This window comes from Mus musculus, chromosome 16 (genome assembly GCF_000001635.26).
Source record: "Mus musculus strain C57BL/6J chromosome 16, GRCm38.p6 C57BL/6J".
Lineage (NCBI taxonomy): Eukaryota > Metazoa > Chordata > Mammalia > Rodentia > Muridae > Mus > Mus musculus.
Genome location: NC_000082.6, coordinates 8,578,669 through 8,595,630, shown reverse-complemented (window position 1 = coordinate 8,595,630; position 16,962 = coordinate 8,578,669). Strand labels below are relative to the sequence as shown.

At 45.7% G+C, this 16,962-nt stretch overlaps 1 protein-coding gene across 2 annotated transcripts in view; it reads right to left on the bottom strand.

Annotated features, from left to right (window-relative positions):
• Abat (4-aminobutyrate aminotransferase) overlaps positions 1-16,962 on the bottom strand; it is a 108,140-nt gene that overhangs the window by 25,938 nt on the left and 65,240 nt on the right. For both annotated transcript variants that reach the window (NM_172961.3, NM_001170978.1), the window contains exons 4-6: positions 13,703-13,732; positions 12,777-12,894; positions 6,696-6,745 (exon numbers count right to left, since the gene is read on the bottom strand). In NM_172961.3, the coding sequence (NP_766549.2) occupies positions 6,696-6,745; positions 12,777-12,894; positions 13,703-13,732 (198 nt within the window). The remainder of the gene's footprint in view (positions 1-6,695; positions 6,746-12,776; positions 12,895-13,702; positions 13,733-16,962) is intronic.

Here is a 16,962-nt window from a genome sequence, read left to right as displayed (position 1 = left end):
CATTTGCTCAGCACCAGCTGCCAAGGCATCTGGGATCTGCACAAGTTTTGAAACAAAGCAGCTTAGAGCATAAACACATCCCTTGTGCCTCTGGCTTCATTGGCCGCCTTCTCAGAATGCCCTTTGTACCTGCTCAATTAACTGGAGGCAAGACTGTCCTCTAGTCTTTCCTAGGCAGGCAGCCCCTCTCATGCCCCCTGATCATGGCTCTTTCCAGAGACTTCAATTCTGAGTTTAAGAGAGTTTAACACACACACACACATATGCGCGCGCTTTTTTTTTTTTTTTTTTTTTTTTTTTTTTTTGGTTTTTCAAGACAGGGTTTCTCTGTGTAGCCCTGGCTGTCCTGGAACTCACTTTGTAGACCAGGCTGGCCTCGAACTCAGAAATCCACCTGCCTCTGCCTCCCGAGTGCTGGGATTAAAGGTGTACGCCACCACTCCCAGCTCTACACATGCATTTTGAACAGGGTCTTTTGTAGCACGAGCCAGCCTTGAACTTGTTATATAGCTAAGGATGGCCTGGAACTTCTGACATGGCATCTACCTCCTGAGGGCTAGAATGAGTCATGCACACCATGGCCAGTTTACACAGTGCTAGAGATTCAAATGTAGGGCTTTGAGCATGGTAGGCAAACACTTGTCCAAGAGCTACATCCCCAGCACAGATAAGAGCCGAGATTAGTTCTTGACCAGGTCAGGGCTTTTTTTTTAATCCTCTGATTTCCATTAAGAATCAAGTTTCCCATCATGTGTGGACAAGATGCCCTCCTCTGAGTCACAAAGAAACTCATACACACTAAGTGTTGGACAGGACACGAAGGGATGGAGACCCCACCCCTAGCCCAGTGTTGGTGGAAAAGGAAGTCAGGTCAGTAAGTTTGCCAACTGGCAGGGTCTGCAGAAACAAAACATGGACACCCATCATGGCCACAGTTCTGCCGCTGACTCTATATCCAATAGAAACACAGGTGGAGCCCCCAGTGGCTATGGGCTCCAGCGTCTACAGCAGCCATCTCCCTGAGAGTCCCAAAGTGGAACTATTCTCAAGAGGCAGACAAGCTGGCTGCCACATATTCACAGAGGCAATGCCATGAAGCCACCGGAAGGGACAGTGTCCTGCCTGCAAGAGGATGCATGAGGATGAAAGTCCACATGATAAAGAGTACACGAGGAATGATTCCATTCATGGGACAGGGCAGAGGAGTGACCCACATGTCTTTTAGGAGAGAGGAGCAGGGTCTTTCTCATTTGCATGGGGGAAGTCATAGCCCCCATAACATCACATAGCTGAGGGTGACCTGTTCTGATCTTTGCTGCTATTCATACTCTCTCACTGGGAGGCGAACTGTATCATATCCTGATATATAGCGCAGATTTATTGTGGTGCCTATCCAGCATATCTACATTGCAAGAGCAACTACAGGATGCTAGATCCCAGGTCCACCGGCTACCCCCGGGACAATGTCTGTCACCAGGAAGCTGTCATGAAGGCTCCTAATGGGCTCACTTGGAGACGGTTCTCTATTTCCTTTGCACCCAGCGTGACCACATGAGCAGAAGCAGAAGAGAAAAAGACTTCCATTGCCAGTGGTGATGTAGGCTTCACGGAGACCAAGAAAAAAGGGATCTGCCAACAGGCTGAATGAGCCTCGACACATACTCTGAGAGCCTCCATCTGGGAGCCTGGGAGGCCCGGCCCTAGGAGCAGAGTCCACAGCTAGCCTCCACAGGCCTGAAGCAGAGGCTACCCACAGGCATTGCTCTGCATTTATTGTCTCATGTAGCCCAGGCTGGCTTCAAACTTGCTATGCAGCCAAGGATGACCTTACACTCCCGACCCTCTCTTACCTCAGCTCCCAGCATGCTTAGAGTATAGGCATATGCCACTATGTGTGGCTCTTTTTTTTTTTTTTTTTCAAGACAGGGTTTCTCTGTGTAGCCCTGACGGTTCTGGAACTCACTTTGTAGACCAGGCTGCCCTCGAACTCAGAAATCCACCTGCCTCTGCCTCTGCCTCCCGAGTGCTGGGATTAAAGGCGTGCCACCACGCCTGGAATGTGTGGCTCTTAAGCATTGTTTTAATTAAATTTGTGACTATCTGTTAGTATAGTAATTGAAAATGAATATATAAGAGCATCAGAATTGCATGGTGGTGGAAGAAACTGGAAAGTAAAATGTCTGTTATTATTATTATTATTATTATTATTATTATTATTATTTAATGTTTTAGATAGGATCTCATGTAAGCCATTCTGGTCTCAAATTCAGTAAATAGCCGAGGGTGCTCTTGAACTTCTGGTCTTCCCACCTCCAATTTCCCGAGAACTGGAATTACTGATATTCATCACCATTGCTGGATTCACTAGGTGGTGTGGACAGAAGTCAGGGCCTCCCGCATCGTGGGCACGTTGACAAGTGAGTGACAGCCCAACCTCAGGAAAGTTACATCTAAAAAGGATGCTTAAAAGGACAGACAGACATGGGACAGACATGGGAAGCAATAGGCTTCCTGGACAGACTCACTGAGTACACCATGGAGGGACACTGAGGACAGACACAGGTCTTCTCACGGCGTCCCACCATGCTCAGGAGAGCTCTTTATCATGAGGCTTCTCCACCAGGGTTACCATAACCACCAGAGGAAATATAGGCACTTCTGAGACATTTCCTTTTTTGCCATGACAAGAGGCTTCAGTACCAAGCCTATTGGAGGTTGATCTGGGTTATTTCTGTCAGCTCGGCAGGAACCTGTACTTATCTGGGAAGAGGGAACCTCAGCTGAGGCCTTGCCTCTGCCACGCTGGCCTGTGGGCTGTGTGTGGGACATCTTCTTGATTGAAGATTCCTGTGAGAAGGGGTGGTGCCATGTCCACGCCAGCGGTCCTGGGTTGAGCAGGCTATGAGGAGCAAGCTAATACGCAGCGCCCTTCACTGCCTCTGCTCCAGCTCCTGCCTCCACATCTCTGCCCTGACTTCTGTTAGCGATGGACCTTAACTTTAAGCCAAACACTTTCTTCTTCAAGCTGTTTCTGGTTAGTCTTTGTTCACTGTCACAGGAGCCAAACTACGACAAAGATGGTGGCAACTCTAGGGCTGTTCTGGTCCGACCTGAACCCTGCCTGCTGCTGTCTCTGCTCAGGCCATCCTGTCCTTTATTCCTCAAGCATGCATGCCTCACTTTCATGGCCTGCCACCTCACAGCCTCTCCTCCTTCAGATCTCTGTTTAAAGTCACTTCCCTGGGAGGTCTCCCCTGCCCTCTGACTGCTCCGTCACAGATGAACTCGATTCTTTGGATTCCAAGCACCTCCACTCGCCCACACCGCCTCAGACAGCACGATGATTAATATTGACTGCTGAGTGGGCAGGATCCAGATCACCCCTGAGAATGTCTGTGAGGAACTTTCTAGATCACACTGCCCTGGGAAGACCCACCCTAAGTGTGTGAGGCGCCACCCAACGGGCTGGAGTTCTGGTCTGAAGAATGCGAATTGATCCATTTCTATCTCCTTGTACTAAGGTCAAATCTAAGTGGATTAAGGAACTCCACATAAAACCAGAGACACTGAAACTTATAGAGGAGAAAGTAGGGAAAAGCCTCGAAGATATGGGTACAGGGGAAAAATTCCTGAATAGAACAGCAATGGCTTGTGCTGTAAGATCAAGAATCGATAAATGGGACCTCATAAAATTGCAAAGCTTCTGCAAAGCAAAAGACACCGTCAATAAGACAAAAAGGCCACCAACAGATTGGGAAAGGATCTTTACCTACCCCAAATCGGATAGGGGACTAATATCCAATATATATAAAGAACTCAAGAAGGTGGACTCCAGAAAATCAAATAACCCCATTAAAAAATGGGGCTCAGAGCTGAACAAAGAATTCTCACGTGAGGAATACCGAATGGCAGAGAAGCACCTGAAAAAATGTTCAACATCCTTAATCATCAGGGAAATGCAAATCAAAACAACACTGAGATTCCACTTCACTCCAGTCAGAATGGCTAAGATCAAAAACTCAGGTGACAGCAGATGCTGGCGAGGATGTGGAGAAAGGGGAACACTCCTCCATTGTTGGTGGGATTGCAAGCTTGTACAACCACTCTGGAAATCAGTCTGGTGGTTCCTCAGAAAATTGGACATAGTACTACCGGAGGATCCTGCAATACCTCTCCTGGGCATATATCCAGAAGATGTCCCAACCGGTAAGAAGAACACATGCTCCACTATGTTCATAGCAGCCTTGTTTATAATAGCCAGAAGCTGGAAAGAACCCAGATGCCCCTCAACAGAGGAATGGATACAGAAAATGTGGTACATTTACACAATGGAATACTACTCAGCTATTAAAAAAATGAATTTATGAAATTCCTAGGCAAATGGATGGACCTGGAGGGTATCATCCTGAGTGAAGTAACCCAATCACAAAGGAACTCGCACAATATGTACTCACTGATAAGTGGATAATAGCCCAGAAACTTAGGATACCCAAGATATAAGATACAACTTGCCAAACGCATGAAATTCAAGAAGAACGAAGACCAAAGTGTGGACACTTTACCCTTTCTTAGAAATGGGAACAAAACACCCATAGAAGGAGTTACAGAGACAAAATTTGGAGCTGTGACGAAAGGATGGACCATCTAGTGATTGCCATATGCAGGGATCCATCCCATAATCAGCTTCCAAATGCTGACACCATTGCATACACTAGCAAGATTTTGCTGAAAGGACCCAGATATAGCTCTCTCTTGTGAGACTATGCCGGGGCCTAGCAAACACAGAAGTGGATGCTCACAGTCAGCTATTGGATGGGTCACACGGCCCCCAATGGAGGAGCTAGAGAAATTACCCAAGGAGCTAAAGGGAACTGCAACCCTATAGGTGGAACAACAATATGAACTAACCAGTACCTGTGAGCTCTTGTCTTTAGCTGCATATGTATCAAAAGATGGCCTAGTCGGCCATCACTGGAAAGAGAGGCCCATTGGACTTGCAAACTTTATATGCCCCAGTACAGGGGAACGCCAGGGCCAAAAAGGGGGAGTGGGTGGGTAGGGGATTGGGGGGGTGGGTATGGGGAACCTTTGGGATAGCATTGAAAATGTAAACGAGGAAAATACCTAATTAAAAAAAATAAATAAAATTAGCGGTGCTTACAAAAAAAAAAAAAAAAAAAAGAAATGGAGCAAGTGCGGGAAGCAGTGGCTTCTATCGCTCTGCTCTCTGAATGCAGGTGCGCTGTGGGGAGCCGCGCTGGCCCTCCCACCGTGCTCCTGCCTGCCACCCCCCCCATGATGGTGTACCCTCAAGTTATGAGCCAAAATAAACCCCCCTTTCACTTAAGCTGCTTATGTTATAGCAAATGAAACAACTAATACAGGCGGCTATAAATCTTTCTGCTCTTTAGTTTCTTCATCTATTAAACATTCTTGGATCCTAGGATGTTATAGATATAATGTACAAACCACATCAGTGGTTATGGAGGGAGTAGACTCAACACACACTATACACACTAATCAAAGTTGATAGAAGTACATTTAAAAAGAAGAGCTACAGAGATGGCTCACGGTTAAGAGTACTTGCTGCTCTTGCAGAGGACCTGGGCTTGGGTCCCAGAGTCCACATCAGGCTGCACAGAGCAGCCTGTAACTCCTGTTCCCTGGGAACTGATGCCCTTTCTCACCTCTGAGAGTGGTGCATACATACAGTGCACACTCTCCAACAAAACACATGGCAATAAAAACGCAGAACACACGATCTGGCACATACTACATTGTTCATGTATGTCAACCATTATCATGGTCTTGTGCCTACACTGTATCCTTTGTTCTGTGGCCTAACTGTGGTTACAGTTCTCACCTGATGTGTGGGGTTAAGTAGCTGTCTCCACGGGAATGGCGATGTTGAGCTTTCTTTATGGGCAGAGTTATATTCTGTCAGTGTGATAAATACCAGAACTAAAACTGCTTCGGGTTTATTTGGCTTTCAGGCTACACTCCATCACTGAGAAGCCAGGACAGGAGCTCAAGGCAGGAACCTGGAGGCAGGACCTGAGGCAGAGGCCATGGAGGACTGTGTCTCACCAGCATGTTGCCCATGACTTGCTCAGATGTTTTTCCAATAAAATTTATCTTAGTTTATGGGTGTGCCTGAATATGTATATAGGAGCCTGGAGAGGTCAGAAGTATTGGATCCCTCGGAACTGGAGTTGCAGATGGTGGTGACCCACCATGTGGGTGCTGGGAGGTGGTGGTGACCTGCCACGTGGATGCTGGCAACCCAACCCAGCTCCTCTGCAAGAGCAACAAGTGCTTTTAACAAGATGCTATTAAGCCATCTCTCTAGCCCCTCAGATTGCTTTCTTACACAACCCAGGGATGCTGCCCAGGGTGGTACTGCTCACAAGTGAACACTGCCCTCCCACATTTATCACTAATTAAGGAAATGTTTCACAGACACGCCCACAGAACGGTCTGATGGGAGGCATTCCCCTGTGGAAGGTCTCCTTTTCCCAGGTGACTTAGTTTATATCAAGTTAAGGAAAAGGCATCAACACTGCTCCAAGGCCTGAACGGGGTACAAGCTCAGCACCACCTCAGTGCTGCGTAGGAAACAAACAGGACTAAAGATGCCTATCAGGTCTGGCACAGTCTGTCCTTAGTCCGCACATCAGCACATCAGGGAGACATACCGCGTTCTGAGGCTGTTGAACGAGTTTCGCCAGAGCCGGATGGTTGTAACCTGGGGAGAGGAAAGTACAGCAGGGTGAGAGAGTGCTCCTGCATCTGAGGTCTCCTCTGTCCTAGTTCTCTCCCTGCCCCTCGGCTTCCATTGCTGAAGTGCTCTGTATGTGTCAAAGGCTCTGACCCCTGACTAGAAGTTTCTCTCAGTGCAGCCTGGAGAGCTCCAAGTTCCCTGGGGACGCTTAGATGTTTGTTCAAGTTTGAGATCTGTTGGACCAGACAAACATAAATGCAAGGACAGTGCTGGCATCAAGAGGTCAATGTGGTGAACTATGTGTGGTCTTTCTCATTTCCCAATGTTCACGGGTTGAGGTGGAGCCCAATAAATGTTTCCACAAGGACCAAAGGATACCACCTGGAAAGTGACCACTATGTCACATGCCACATCCTACCTTCATATATACACATGCATGTTCCAGGGTCCCACTGTGGCTGATGTCACGCACCTTGGCTCAGGATACCCTGGGACTCAGCAATAGCTCTTCTATAAAGTTCTCCTACCTATAGTGTTAATGGTAACACTCAGCATCTCTGGATTTGAAAGCATCTTACATCCATCAACTGTAATTGAAGCGCACGTGAACTCCTTGCAGTGCTACCATGCCGATGGACTCCAACTGCACTCATGTGCATATACAAGATTATAAAAACAACTCTGGGGCTGGTGAGATGGCTCAGCAGGCAAGAGCACCCGACTGCTCTTCCGAAGGTCCTGAGTTCAAATCCCAGCAACCACATGGTGGCTCACAACCATCCGTAACAAGATCTGACTACCTCTTCTGGTGTGTCTGAAGACAGCTACAGTGTACTTACATATAATAAATAAATAAATCTTTTAAAAAACCAACCAACCAACCAAACAAACAAACAAAAAAACAACTCTGTGTGTATTGGGGAAGAGGGTGCGGTACCCAGCTTTAATTCCAACACTTGGAAGGCAGAGGCAGTCGGATCTCTGTTCAAGTCAGCCCGGTCTACAGAGGGAGTTCTAGGACAGCCAAGACTACACACAGAAATCCTGTCTTGAAAAAAGAAATAAAAAAACCCAAACAAACAAACAAACAAACAACCTCAAAAGTGAACAGTATTTCTATTCACTTGCAATGGATGACCCAAAACTGAGTCTAAGAAAAGTATACTAAACAGCACTGTTTCTAAGACTTCCTCTCCAACAGGTGCCCCCTAAACACTGGGTGCCTGCTGCTCTGCGAATGGGTGAAAGCCTGTAAAATATAGCTCAATCTGGTTCAGTAGCCTTAGACAATGTTCACAAAGACTTAGCCTTACCTATAAATTTCTAACAAACACATACAACATATGTAAACACACATATACATAGCATATATACGTGCGCATGTGCACCCCCCCACACACACACACGTCAGCTAGGTGGATGAGCAGGTAAAGGTATTTGCCCCAAACCTGATGACCCAGGTTCAATTCCTTGGACTATATCGTAGAGAATTGACTCCCACAGTTTTCCTCTGACCTCCATATGCACAGCATGGTACATGTGTGCATGAGGACATACACACAAAGTAAGTATGATGGTAATTTTTAAAAAGCCAGTAGGCATAGTAGTAAGGGGTTGAGGCAGGAGACTTGTGATTTTGAGGCCAGCCTAGACTACATGAAGAGTTCTAAGTCAGCTTGAATTATATAGCAAGACTCTGTAACAAACAAAACAAAATGAATGCTATTGTAATTCATTCCAATTCCCACTTTCTGAGCATCAGCTTTGTGTCTGGCTCTGAGCTAATGTTTGATCCCGATAACCCTTCCTCATTCTGCCAGAAGCCCTGTGGGCTCAGACATGACCAGTCTGCTAATGCAGAGGAAAACAGGAGATGCAGCTGGGTGTGGTGGTGTGCATCTGTAACCCCAGCACTTTGGAAGTGGAGGCAGGGGAATCAGGAATTCAAGGCCATTTTGTGCTATAGTGAATTTGAGCTCAGCCTGGGCTATTTGAGATTCTCCCCAGTCTCCACCAAGAAAAAAAAAAGTATGAGTGAGAAATTAGAGACCACTCCAGTCTCCTTTATGCCAAGGCAGGCTTTGGACCCTGTAAGTCTACTTAGAACCAGCCTCCTCTCTTTTATGACAATTTGTATTTATTGAATATCTACCATGCACAGGGAGCTTTACATCCATTATTGCTAGTTCTGTGTCATGGTTTATGTTGACTGTCAACTTAAGAACTAGCCTTTACGTGTGTCTTGGCAGGGTTTTCTGGATTAGGTTAACTGAGGTAGGAAGACTTATTCTGAAAGTGGGTGGCGTAATATTGACTTCTAGGCCAGCCGGGACTGTACAGTGAGACCCTGTCTCCACGATAGACAAATAGATGATTGACATAAAAATTGATTGGTAGGTGGCAGATAGAATGAATGAGCTGAGCACCAGCGTTCATCACTTTACACTTGTCTGTGGATACAGTGTGGATACAGCGTTCATTACTTTATGCTTGTCTGTGGATACAGTGTGACATTTTACTATCCCGACACCACTTTTTCCCTGACTTGATGGACTGGACCTTTAAACCGTGAGCCAGAACAAACCCTTTCTCTCTTAAGTTGCTTTTGTCAGAGTGTTTTAAGACAGCAATAGGGCAGTATTTGACCTGCCTATCAGTAACTCTGGCAGAAAGGCCAAAGGAAGATGTAGGCACTGGTGTGTGGAAGATGTGTCCAGGCACTGGTGTCTAGAGACCAGCGTGAGACACCTCTGCCCACTCCACTCCACTAAGGCTCACTCTGCTCAATACACTGTAATTGAATGAATTAATAGCACAGTAAGTCAGTGATGTGGGCAAGAACACAGAAGTTTACAAGCTGTATGAGGGAAGAGCAATAAGAGAAGCTTAGAGCAGGAGGGTGATACTACACATAACTGCAGCTCCTCTGCTGAGATCCTGGCCCCTGACGTGATAGTATGCAGAGCTCCTTAGCAGCCTCAACCAGATCTTTAAAAGCTGATTAGGTCATGGGAGGGGAATCCTTGGGAAGGGAGTTAGTGCCTTTATAAAGATCCCTCAGGAGGTTTTTATCCTCCCGCCTCCATCTTGTGAGGACACTGTGGGGAGATAGCACCGTGTTCTAGAAAGAACGTTAAGTGGGTGGGACCTGGATCTTGCACTCCCAGCTTTGAAAACTGGGAGAAAGTTTTGCTCTTTATAAGCTGCTTAGTCTCTGGTATTGTGTCTTAGCAGCTTCAGGTGAGGAAGACTGGTGCTTTTTAATTGAAAGACATTTACCTTGAAAGGAGCCATTGTGCTGCTGAGGCTAGAGGCTGCAGTGCAGTGGAAAGCTGCTGTCCACCTGAGGTGCTGGGCCCCAAGCCTGTTCTCCCTCCAAGACTGTGAGATTTAGACAAGTATTAAACACCAAGTATCACCTAGGGTAGACTTCCTCTAGAGGGTGAAAAGATTTAAAGAGAAGGGAAATCTTTGTGGTTTCACCCTGTCTGCTGTGGAGGATACATTGTGGAAGCTGAAGCAGAGACCATGGGGGAGAGAGTTACCACATTCCGGTCTCTTCCCTAGCCCACGCAAGGCTGGCAAGGCCCAGGACTAGACACTGCTCATCATTCAAGGACAGAACATTCTCTGGGTTTTTCCAAACGTTTTCTGGCCAGAGTTCTGGCTTCTTATGCTGCCTGGGTGTTTATGACTTTTCTGCCTCAGTAGATAAGCCTGGTCCCAGTAAAGCTCATTAAACTGCAGAGGCAGCCTGACTCATTGGCTCCTGAAGGAGAGAGATGAAAACGGAACTCCGATTAGGGAACTTTCAACTTGGCTTTCAGTGGTAAGACCTCCCAAAGCAAGACTGCTCAGTAGGAACAACTGATGTAGGACTCACTGGTCTGCATCCTGGCAGGACCTTAGACTCTGAAACACCAGGCAGATCTATGACCTCTTGGAATCTGAAGTGTGGTCAGTTGGAGGTAATAACTAAAGACCCCGTAATAGAGCAGCCATGGTCATTTACTAATAATGTGTGAAGCCCTTGGCAACAGCCAGGTGTCTGGTAAATTCTCAGTGAGTATGAGCTTAAAACCTGGAAGCCAGGTTGGTAGTACATGCCTATGATAGCCCTTGATGTGTACATCACACACACACACACACACACACACACACACACACACACACATACATACATATATACATACATATAAAAGCAAACAACAACAAATGAAAAGCAAGGGAGAAAGCGTTTGTACATCTTGAAATCCTTGGTGCCTTCAGAGGCTGAGACACCACTGCTGTCTGGTCATATCTCAATAGGACATTAGTAGATCTGAGGACAGATGCTGGGGAGGTAGAGTAGGAATGGTCACCCAAGGCTGGGGGTTTAGAGGACACCTCAGGTGCCAGGAGGTGGGGGTGGGGAGCTGCTAACACACAGCACTACAATCAACTCCCCCATGCCTGTCTCCTCTGCAGCAGACAAGCAGTATTATCTGTGCAGGGACAGGCACAGCCCACAGTGGCCACAGGCCACTGGGCACAGCTGGGCATCTATCAATTCAAGAGATAATAACTGTCCAACTTGCAAATAATAGCTACCTTCATTTCCAAATTAACCCTGTCTGTCCCCATTGTCTGTGTCATGTTCTATGTGGCTGGACGGTGAGCCAGCCTGCTAGCATCAACTGAGCCATGTTTTCTGGACAGATCATCCCATATTCCAGCAGCTATCTGTGTTGGCTGATAATGGCTTCCACTGCCCCCTCCTCTGGAAATTGTCTTCCATGCACGGAAGGTTGATTTGCTGGACCTTTACCTGGCAGTGGGCAGGCAATGAGCGGCCAGATAAGGGGTGCAAAAAGACCAGTGTCTGTGTCAGTCTGGCATGCAGAGTCCCCTGTGAGAGTCAGCTGTCACTCTAGCAGCATCCTTTCGACCCCTTTCAACTGAGGATGTTCCCTCCATAGATAACTTGAAAAACCCTCACCACAGGCTCTGCTAGGAAACCCAACCTAGACAGCTCCACTGAGCTACTGCTCTGCAAGCTTACCTCTTCAAGCCTTCTTCACTTGTAAAGTGTAAAATAGGGAAAGGAGGACACACTCACCTGACAGTGTCTGGAGGCACAAAGGAGAGAAGGCCCCACTAAGTGTTAGATCTCAGAGGTGCACCTATTGAATGCCTTAGCAACCCAGCATCTAACAGCCAAGGTTGATGGGGAAAGAGGACAGCCTTATGTGCAATCTATAGTCCCTCCACTCACCTGCCAAACTCAGAGGCCATTTTCTGTTTAAGCTCAGTGATACCCCTAAAGTCTATAAATGTAAGGATTTCCTCCACCCTGTGAGTTGCCGTTGGCTTTCAGATCCCAGCTTCCCTCACTGCACGTGCTGGAGTCATTAAAGGATCTGATCACCTGAGGTTGACTGCATCAAAATCTATCTACCAAACCTGGAAAGATTCTTTATTATTTCAAGCAGTATCTAAAGGGCTGGGGCTCAGTGGTTATGAGTACTTCCTGCCCTTGCAAAAGATCCAAATTCAGTTTTCAACACTAGTATTAGGTAGTTCACATCTGAGGCTCCATCTCCAGGAATCCCATGGGCACCTGCACTCACATACATGTGTATACATATACACATACATGAATTAAAAATAAATCTTAGAAAACCAACACAAATGAACAGTGTCTTGGGAGTGGAAAATTGGCTCAGCAGTTAAGAGCACTGGCTACTCTTCTAGAGGCCCCTGGGTTTATTTCCAGCATCCACATGGAAGCTCACAACTATCTGGAATTTGGGTCTCAGGGGGTGCAATGCCCTCTTCAGGCCACTTCAGGTACTGCACACAGGCAGTATACACACATCTATGGAAGCAAAACACCCACATACTTAAAATTAAAAGAAAAAACCCTAGCAACAACAATGTCTAATCATGCTGTCTCCACCATTACTTGTTCATCCATTTGCCCTTGGGGGAGAGGCTGGTAAAACACTGGAGACAGACATCTAAAGTCTGATGACCATAACAAAGAAGGAGTGAGAGGTGACTGTCCAACTCTTACCTATGGGCACAGAGGAGATCTGAGAATACAGGTCCAACATGCGGTTGCCGTCCACGTCCACTAGGTAGTTACCTCTGCTCTCTTCATAGTTGCAGAAAAAGTGCACGGCCTCTGCATTCTTGGGAAAGAGAAAACTGGTTCAGGCTGGCTACTATTCTCCACATTCATAGGAATAAGCGTGAACTATGGAAACAGACTGCTCTCTATCCTGTTTGTTCTATACCACATGGGAATCTGTGGGTGTTGACAAGCTTCTATGTCTTTTTCTGGGAGAAATGACACAGGCAGCTTGCTTTAAATTGGTTCATGAAGCCATGGTATTGTATTTTGTGAAATTTCATGTCTGGTTTGCTTATCACAGGAAGGTTGAGAAGAAACTCAGAAGTAAGTTCTGACAAGTTAAAGAATATGTGGTAAGCCTCAGAGAAGCCACTAACAAAGCTAGAAGTGAATAGAAATTAAGAAATAAAAACATGCCTGGAGAGGACTGGAGAGATGGCTCAGCGGTTGAGAGCACTGACTGCTCTTCCAGAGGTCCTGAGTTCAATTCCCAGCAACCACAGGGTGGCTCATAACCATCTGTAATGGGATCTGATGCTCTCTTCTGGTCTGTCTGAAGAGAGCAATGGTGGCGTGCTCATATACATAAAATAAATAAATAAATAAATCTTAAAAAAAAAACATGTCTGGAGAGATGGCTCAGTGGTTAAGAGCTTGTATTGCTCGTGCAGAGGACCCGAGTTTGGTTCTGAGCACCCATGAGAAATGGTTCACATCTGCCTGCAACTGTGGCTTGGGGGAATCTGTCACCCTCTTCTGGCCTCCATGGGCAACTACACATATGCACATTCACATCCAGACATGCACACGTAAATAAGATCATTTCAAAAAGAAAGAGTAAAAGGAATGGCCTTACACCCACATACCTGGATTGTGTTCAGCTGTTTCATTAGTTCCTGCAGGCAAGAACAAAAGTGTTAGCCACAGGCAGCACAGTCCTGCCAAAGCTCAAATAGCTCCCGCTTTCCCAGTTCCCGAGGCTGTTTTCCACTCTGATGCCAAAAACTTGAGAGACTATTAGTCAATATTGTAATAAGTAAATATTTTTAAATATTTTAAATTACTTAACACAAATAACTGATAAATCCTGTTCCACAGCACAGTAGGTGGCAATTATAATAGACACATAAAAATTCAGATTTCAGTACCTGGAAATGAAAAGGAAATAGAATATAATTTATTTTATTTTATTCTTTTAGAGGTAGGGTCTAATTGTGTAGCTCCAGCTGCCCTAGAGCTCAGTAAGTAGGCTACATTGTCCTTGAACTTACAAACTTTAGAGTACTGGGCCTAAGGGCTTTGTTCTATCACACCACTCTGGAAGTACACACGTAACAAAAAAAATTGATGCTGGAGGCATTCAATATCCAAAACCAAAGGGCTTTCTCTTCTTTCTTTCCTCCTTTTTCTTTCTTATCCTCTCTCTTTCTTTCTTTCTTTCTTTCTTTCTTTCTTCCTTTCCTTCCTTCTTTCTTTCTTTTTTTTTTTTTTTTTTTTTTTTATTTATTATATGTAAGTACACTATAGCTGTCTTCAGACAAACCAGAAGAGGGCGTCAGATCTTGTTACGGATGGTTGTGAGCCACCATGTGGTTGCTGGGATTTGAACTCCAGGCCTTTGGAAGAGCAGTCGGGTGCTCTTACCCACTGAGCCATCTCACCAGCCCTCTTTCTTTCTTTCTTTTCTTCCTTCCTTCCTTCCTTCCTTCCTTCCTTCCTTCCTTCCTTCCTTTCTTTTTTGTGGTGCTGCAGTTAGAGCTCACGGTCTTGCTTATTCTGGGCAAGCGCTCTACATTGAGCTACATCGCTAGCTCTAGGTTTATTTTACATTTTTATTTATTTTATTTTGTTTGTGGGTGGGTATATAGCCACCACACTACACATGCTAAGGTCAGAAGACAATTTGCAGGAGTTAGCTCTTTCCTTCCACCCTATGGATTCCTGAGATTTAATCCCAGGGCATCGGGCTTTGTGGCAGGTACCTCTGTCAGCCATGTGCCAACTCATGTTCTCATAAATACACATATACACATAGAGACGTTACATAATTATATTATTTACACATATAACTTATATTATAATATGTTCAAACTTTATTTAATGTATGAATTCTCTGATGCATGCACAGCCACAGGCCAGGAGACAGCATCAGACCCTCTTACAGACAGCTGTGGGCTACCATGTAGTTGCTGAGAATTGAACTCAGGACCTCTGGAAGAGCAGCCAGAGCTCTTAACTGCACAGCCACCTTGCCATCCCCTATTCTCATTTTAAAATAGCTTAGTCAGGCTGGGAAGATAACTCAGAGGTTAAGAGCACTGAACCAGGTTCAATTCCCAGAATCTATGTGGCAGCTCAGAAGTGTCTGCAACTCCAGTTTCAAGGGCTGGGATCACGGCTGCCATTCACCACGGACACGACACATACATGGTATGTAGACTTACAGCCACATCAAATTATTAATTCAAAGCTCAGTGGTAAAGCATTTGCTAAGTGTGCATGAAGCCCCGAGTTTCAAAGTTTGACCTCTAGCACTTGGGGAGAACAAAAAGAAAAGATGCAACTTCCTTATCAGTAGCTGGGGGTAAGATCAACTGACAATATTAATTTTCTCAACAAAGACCCACTTCTGATTAAAATTCACTTTCCCCAGTTTCAAACAGAAACTGGGAATAGAAAGCTTGATAGTAACAGGATTTCAGCCTCCAAAATAATTCTGCATAAAGAAGTCTTCAGCAGTCAGCATTTTGACATTACACATTTCCACACAAAAAATATAAAATAATATTAACAATAAAAATATGAAAAGTTATTCTAAGCATTTCTCCATTAAATTAGAATCCACCCCAACAGAAATATGCATGAGAAAGCACTCTCCTTCTGTTTGACGAAAACCATCCAACAGAAAGATAAACACAATAAGACGAATATTTTTGAACTCATAAAGCAGGTGCTATGTGTGTGGGGCAGATGTGGAGGTAAACTTGGCGGAGGAGGAAGTGGGTGGGAGAGCGGAGCACCACAAGCTCCTCCCATTCCTTGAAGGATCCCCATGCACTGTACACAGTGTGTGATCTGACATAGCTCCCAGCATACCAGACAACACAAAGGACCCAAGTCGGTGGCTGCTTCCCCTGTCTTCATAGAAGTGCCCCTGGGAATTGGCCTCTCCCCCACAGGTTCAAGGACAGGCTAGTCAGATTTGGCTACAACACAGGTTGTACCCCATTTGCCCTTGAATACATAAACATACCCTAATTGGCTAAAAAGCTGTATGTAAGCTTATATAATAAACAATGAAGTTAAATCTGCACTCTGACTCTGGTCTCTAGAGCCTGAATCCCAGGCATCTCCGTGGGTTTGTCTCCACTCTTCCCCCCATTTCCCAATCCCTGTTCCCACAACTGTGGCAAAAGGCATGATCTTTTTACAGTAAATAAGACAGCATCCCACTGTGGATAAAATCTGTTAAATATTAGAGAAAAAATCCCTGAAGCACTGAAAGGTTTATACCATGTCTCTTGCACAGAAGACAGCTTCTCCTATCTGTCTTAGGGAAGCAGTCCCCGAGGTGTCCCAGGCTGGCCCTGAACTCCTTACATAGCAGAGGAAGGCCCTGAATTCCTGCTTTGTCTGCTTTCTCCTCCCAAGTGCTGGAATTACAGGTGTGAGCCACTAAGCCTGCTGTGAACAGCTTCATGCCAGGCTTGCTCAAGTCAGGCTTGAAGATCATATCTTATTATTGCTTTTTCTATTGGGTTAGAATACAAAGTAATGAATTCATTGTGGCACCTTTGCTTTCACTGTCTCTCTCCCTCACTCCCTGCCCCCACGTCCTCTGCCTGCCTCTGGCTCCTTTCTCTCCGTCCCCAAGTTTGTCCCCCATTCTGTCCCGTTATCACTTGTACAGACCACCTTTCTTATGTCACATTTCTCTTTCTCCTTCAAGATCAAAGTCAGTCAGAAGTCTTTGATGCCCAGGCCCTATGCTGTGACTTCTGGTATTCTGGACAGCTGTCCATGCAACTTGCTTTGGCCAATAGAAAAGGTGGGGGCATTCAAAAGGCAGTATGGAGCTTCAGTCTGAATAGACTTAGAGTGAAATCAGAATAAGCCCAGTGTGACA